The sequence below is a fragment of the Borostomias antarcticus genome (assembly GCF_949987555.1).
Source record: "Borostomias antarcticus genome assembly, chromosome: 4".
NCBI lineage: Eukaryota > Metazoa > Chordata > Actinopteri > Stomiiformes > Stomiidae > Borostomias > Borostomias antarcticus.
Genome location: NC_140237.1, coordinates 32,804,476 through 32,811,112, shown reverse-complemented (window position 1 = coordinate 32,811,112; position 6,637 = coordinate 32,804,476). Strand labels below are relative to the sequence as shown.

The 6,637-nt window shown below is 50.5% G+C and overlaps 1 protein-coding gene across 1 annotated transcript in view; it reads left to right on the top strand.

The window, feature by feature from the left end:
* Positions 1 to 6,319, top strand: part of dmxl2 (Dmx-like 2) — a gene marked incomplete at its 5' end in the record, with an annotated part of 59,061 nt that extends 52,742 nt beyond the window's left edge. The window contains 7 exon segments of the mRNA XM_084437466.1: positions 971 to 1,031; positions 1,805 to 1,932; positions 2,693 to 2,770; positions 2,866 to 2,957; positions 3,636 to 3,688; positions 4,349 to 4,566; positions 5,278 to 6,319. Of these exon segments, the coding sequence (XP_084293592.1) occupies positions 971 to 1,031; positions 1,805 to 1,932; positions 2,693 to 2,770; positions 2,866 to 2,957; positions 3,636 to 3,688; positions 4,349 to 4,566; positions 5,278 to 5,487 (840 nt within the window). The 3' untranslated portion in view covers positions 5,488 to 6,319.
* Positions 6,320 to 6,637: the final 318 nt, after the last annotated feature.

Here is a 6,637-nt window from a genome sequence, read left to right as displayed (position 1 = left end):
ACAGATCTCTGGCGAGAAGGTTCGAGGCACCCAGCTGAGGGATGTTGACATATCGCAGCATCGGGATCTTTCTGAATCGCAGAAATACTGCGGGAATACACTTAAGACTGGAAGAAGTGCCGTTTATTTTTTTTATTTTTTTATTGAACCTTTATTTAACCAGATAAAAACTTGTTGAGATTAAAGGAAATCTCTTTTTCAAGAGTGACCTGGCCAAGAGGGCAGCACACAATAAAAAAACACATAACCATCCAGGTTTCATACACACAGAACAACAATAAAGCATGAATAGAAAGTTTCAGGAGTGGGTAGGCAGAATAGGAGTTTAGGGACAGAGACACGTCCCACTACTTCCAAGCTCCAAATCCTTTAGGATTTCCTTAAAGGCATCATATCAGTTCAGGGAGTTTTAAGTCCCTTAGGGACCTGAATCTTCCTAACCCCCCCCCTGCCTAGCCCCCCCCCACTCTCGTATTTATATTCTTTATCAGGCTCACGGCGCGCAGGACTAAACAGACGCGTCTGAGGAGGCCGAGATAGGCGGGCGTGCTAGCGGCTAGCGTCAACACAGATACGCCCCGCTCACACCAGTGGCCCGGGCCAAGGTGCAGACCTGCGTCACGCTGACGCCCCCGGGGAGCATGTGACAGACGCTGGGAGTGGCTGATGCAACGGGGGGAGGGGGGGGGGGGGGAAGCCGGCGGGTTCGCTGGCAGGACAGCGTCGGTTCTTCAGCGTCGCATTTTTATGTATTTTATATTGTGTGTGTGTGTTATATAAGAAGGGCTCCCTCTGGGTCTTAAAGGGACTCCCTGCCTGCATGAAGATTGAATAAAAAACACTGACCTTTCAGCATCGGTTCAAGGTCTGTCCTAGCTTCGCCACAGCCTTCACACACTAGCTTATGTATGTGCATGGTGATGAATGAGAGATGATTGCAATGTTGTTGTCGTTGTTGTTGTTTATTTAGATCATGAAAAGGAACCTGAACAATGTGAAGAGGATGACGTCCCACCCTATTTACCAGTACTGTAAGTACGAACCCACCTGTGCGCTATGATAGCTCTGTAACCAGGGGCATGCTGGGAAATGCAGTCCTCTTCTCCCCTGCACGCTATGCTAACATAAAATCAGTCTGGTACCAGCGTGCAGCTCTGTCTGTGACTAGTCCTGATATAGACCAGTCTGGTACCAGACCTCATATAGACCAGTCTGGTAGCAGTCCTGATAGAGACCAGTCTGGTACCAGTCCTGATAGAGACCAGTCTGGTACCAGTCCTGATAGAGACCAGTCTGGTACCAGTCCTGATATAGACCAGTCTGGTACCAGTCCTGATAGAGACCAGTCTGGTAGCAGTCCTGATAGAGACCAGTCTGGTAGCAGTCCTGATAGAGACCAGTCTGGTAGCAGTCCTGATAGAGACCAGTCTGGTAGCAGTCCTGATAGAGACCAGTCTGATACCAGTCCTGATAGAGACCAGTCTGATACCAGTCCTGATATAGACCAGTCTGGTACCAGTCCTGATATAGACCAGTCTGGTACCAGTCCTGATATAGACCAGTCTGATACCAGTCCTGATAGAGACCAGTCTGGTACCAGCGTGCAGCTCTGTCTGTGACTAGTCCTGATATAGACCAGTCTGATACCAGTCCTGTGTGTCTGTGTCTGTGTGTGTGTGTGTGTGTGTGTGTGTGTGTGTGTGTCTGTGTGCGTGCGTGCGTGCGTGTCTGTCCGTGTCTGTGTGTTTGTGTGCTTGTGTGTGTGCGTGTGTGTCTGTGTGTCTGTGTGTGTGTGTGTGATCAGACATGACAGGTGCTCAGGACGGCAGTGTGAGGATGTTTGAATGGAACAGACCCCAGCAGCTCATCTGCTTCAGACAAGCAGGCAACGCCAGGGTCACACGACTCTACTTCAACTCCCAGGGAAACAAGGTCAACACACACACACTCACTCACTCACACACACACACACTCACACACACACGCACACACACACACACACACACACTCACACACACATTCACACACACGGGCTAACACAATCCGCTAATCACACACACACACTCACACACTCACACACTCTCACACACACACACAGACTCACACACACTCACACACACTCACTCACGCACACACACACTCAGACACTCATTCACACACACACTTACACACTCATTCACACACACACACACACATACACACATGCTCACACGGTCTAACACGATCCGCTTATCATACACTACATCCAACAACCAGTCTCCTCTTTTTTTTTTATGTTGAATATTATGTTGAATTGCTGCGCTCCGCATACTACTACTGTACATTATAGAGTCTGTGCTACTTCACCACCCAAGCTGGTGTTCTGAGGGTGTATCGACAGGTCAAAATTGAAAGAGTGAGAGGTCGTAGCAGCAAATGAGAGACGCTAGCCCAGGTTAGATGGGCGGGGCATATCTATGGGTGGGAACGCGTGATGGCGAAAGTCGCTACTGATTGGTGTCGCAAGGATTCCTGCGAAACCAATGAATTGCCAGGATTTGAGCAGCAGATTTTTGCATGAAGTGTCCCAGACCCATAGAGAGATCTGCAGCATGCAGTAACGTAGTTAGCATAGTTAGCGTAGCTTACGTAGCGTACCAGCGACAGAACTCTCTCAGACTACTTTGATTCCATCTCTCTGTCGTCTCTGCAGTGTGGAGTTGCTGATGGCGAAGGTTTCCTCAGTCTGTGGCAGGTCAACCAGACCTCCTCCAATCCTAAACCCTATCTGGTATATACACACACACACACACACACATATACTGTACTACACACACTGGATACATGCACTGCTGGACTGACTGACTCTGTTCTTGTCCGTCTCAGAGTTGGCAGTGTCACTCGAAAGCGTGCGGTGACTTCGCCTTCATCACCTCCTCCAGTCTCATCGCCACGGCCGGACAGTCCAACGACAGCAGGTCAGCACCAACACACACACACACACCAGCATAACACCCCCCCCCCCACACCCACACACACACACAAACACACACCGCCACACACACACACACACACACACACACATTCACACGCACGCACACACACACACACACCAGCATAACACCACCCCCCCACACACACACGCACACACACACCAGGATAACACCCACCCCCCTCCACACACACAAACACAAATACACACACACCAGCATAATACCACTACCCACCCCCCCCACACACACATTCACACGCACGCACACACACACACCAGCATAACACCCCCCCCACACACACACACATACACACACCAGCATAACACCCCCACACACACACACACACACATTCACACGCACGCACAGACACACACCAGCATAACAACCCCCCCCCCCCCCCCCCACACACACACACACAAGCATAATACCACTACCCACCTCCCCCCCACACACACACACACATTCACACACATACACACACACCAGCATAACACCACTACCCCCCCCCCCCCCCCCACACACACACACACACACACACCAACACCACCACTAACACACACGCCACACCTGAACCACCACCTATGCAGATACACGCATCTGCTGAAAACCTTCAACTCCGCAAGGAATAATTCTACTGAGTTCACATGCTGCTCTTCTCCCCAGAAACGTCTGCCTGTGGGACACGCTGATATCTCCCAGTAACACCATGGTGCACGGTAAGATATGACTCTGATATCTCCCAGTAACACTATGGTGCATGGTAAGATATGACTGATATCTCCCAGTAACACTATGGTGCACGGTAAGATATGACTGATATCTCCCAGTAACACTAGGGTGCACGGTAAGATATGACTGATATCTCCCAGTAACACTAGGGTGCACGGTAAGATATGACTCTGACGTGTCCTTGGGGACAGATCGCTCAGCAGTCAGGACACAATCAAACACATGGTATCGTCAGCTGCTTCATAAAGATGTGTTTATACTGTGTGTTTGTTTGTGTGTGTGTGTGTGTGTGTGAGTGTTTGTTTGTGTGTGTGTGTGTGTGTGTGTCTTTCTGTGTCTGTGTCTGTGTGTGTGTGTGTGTGTGTGTGTGTGTGTGTGTTTGTTTGTGTGTGTGTGTGTGTGTGTGTGTCTTTCTGTGTGTCTGTGTGTGTGTGTGTGTGTGTGATTGCGTGTGTGTGTATGTGTGTGTGTGTGTGTGTGTGTGATTGTATGTGTGTGTGTGATTGCGTGTGTGTGTGTGTGTGTGTGATTGCGTGTGTGTATGTGTGTGTGTGTGTGTGTGTGTGATTGCGTGTGTGGGTGGTGTGTATGTGTGTGTGTGTGTGTGTGTGTGTGTGATTGCGTGTGTGTGTGTGTCCCCCCCCCAGCCTTCCCCTGCCATGAGAACGGGGCGACCGTGCTGCAGTACGCCCCCAAGCAGCAGCTGCTGATCTCTGGAGGGCGGAAGGGCTTCGTCTGCGTGTTCGACATCCGCCAGCGCCAGCTGCTCCACACCTTCCAGGCCCACGACTCCACCATCAAGGCGCTGGCCCTGGACGCCTCCGAGGACTTCTTCGTCACAGGCTCCGCCGAGGGCAACATGAAGGTGACACACCGCCGCCCGCACTCCGCAGCTCAGCGGCCAGGCGGGGTTAATAGGGCCGGTCATATCGTGAGGGGAGATGGGCCTGATGGGAGGGTGGAAGGTCAATAGTTCACTGACAGATGTAGGGCTGGGTTGAAAAAAACTTTTACGATTCAAAACCGATCTTCATTTGAATTAACTAATCGATGTATACTGGAAATCCCGAGATCGATCTTTTAATATATGTTTTTCTTGGATGCTTGAAGCTTTTAAACCCATTTGTGCAAGAGTAGTTATCTAGCTAACGTTAGAGCTAGCTAGCGACGTAGCTAACACTGTAGCTTATAAGTTTAGCTACAGGTGTCTACAGTACTGCCAGTAGTTGGTTCGTATCATGTAGCTAGCTAGCTAACTCATTAGTAATATAGACTAATCATTCTGATCATCTGAATCATCAGTCTGATCATAAGCCCTTTGAATATGATCTCGCAAAATGTAAAAAATATCCAAAAAATCTTTTACAAAATATCCAAAAAATCTTACAAATTCCAACACTTTCTGAAAGCTGATAAATTGCGCTTTCTATTACTATAGGAAAATACAATTAATATTTGGAATGTTGGCACTGTACTCACTGTACTAAAAGAGTTAGCTGACGTTAGCTAGCATTGAAAAGACTGCTAGCAAACTAACTCTGGGACTCCGCCCCCCCCCCCCCCTCTCTCTCCCCAGGTGTGGAAGCTGTCGGGTCACGGCCTCATGCACTCCTTCAGCACGGAGCACGCCAAGCAGTCCATCTTCCGCAACATCGGCGCCGGCGTCATGCAGGTGGAGACCCGCCCCGGCAACCGAATCTTCACCTGCGGCGCCGACGGCACGCTCAAAATGAGGGTCCTCCCCGACCGCTACAACATCCCCACGAGCATCTTCGACATCCTGTAGACGACACAACCCGCCCCTCCAACACCTCCCCCACACACACCCCCCACCCCTCCCACTCCGGCTTCTAGCGGCCCAGGAAGGAACGTCTGAGAGGGTTCACCCAGGCACATTCCACTTCCTGTTAGACGTGAATGGTTTTTAGGGGCAGCGCGGGGGCGGGAGACGGTTAACCAAGCTTTCGGCAGCTTTCACAGTGTTTGCTGTACTGTAGGTTTACTGTACGTAAATCGTGTCCAGAGTGAATATGAGCTGTGCGTCGTTTTTTTTCCTCCTCCCCCCAAAGCCTGAAAGCAAAGAGTTCCAGTAAAAAAACGGAAGGTTCCATACTTGATTTTAAAAGCTAGATTTACTGTCATTTTACAAAGCTGGCTCTGATCCAGAATCTCTACTCCTTTAGAGTGTCCATAGGGAAGCTATGCATGTCCAGTACTCGTCCCGCAGTGCAATCACAGGTCTATTGATAGTGCTCTGTAAAAGTGCTCAAGCAAAACAAAAAAAACAAAAAAGTGTGTAACTGTCGTCATTTTGTGCCCACAGCTGAAATCTCTTAGCATCTTTTAACCAGCACTGTGGTTCGTTATTAAGTCAGTGGTTTCCGGTGTGAATCGAGTTGTTGGATCTGCATTTTGTTTCAATGGTTTTACCTACCTGGCTTTTCTCACCCTGTTGGCAGATTAAAAGCACATTCCTCCCATAGTGACCCCTCATCCCTTACCTGCTGGCAGCTCTATCACACACCAGATCAGGCCTGGTCTGGTCTAGCCTGGTCTGGTCTAGCCTGGTCTGGTCTGGTCTGGTCTGGCCTGGCCTGGTCTAGCCTGGTCTGGTCTGGTCTGGCCTGGTCTGGTCTGGTCTGGTCTAGCCTGGTCTGGTCTGGTCTGGTCTGGCCTGGTCTAGCCTGGTCTGGCCTGGTCTGGCCTGGTCTGGCCTGGTCTAGCCTGGTCTGGTCTGGCCTGGTCTGGTCTGGTCTAGCCTGGTCTGGTCTGGCCTGGTCTAGCCTGGTCTAGCCTGGTCTGGTCTGGCCTGGTCTAGCCTGGTCTGGCCTGGTCTGGCCTGGTCTGGCCTGGTCTGGTCTGGTCTAGCCTGGTCTGGCCTGGTCTAGCCTGGCCTGGTCTGGTCTAGCCTGATCTGGCTTGGTCTAGTCTGGCCT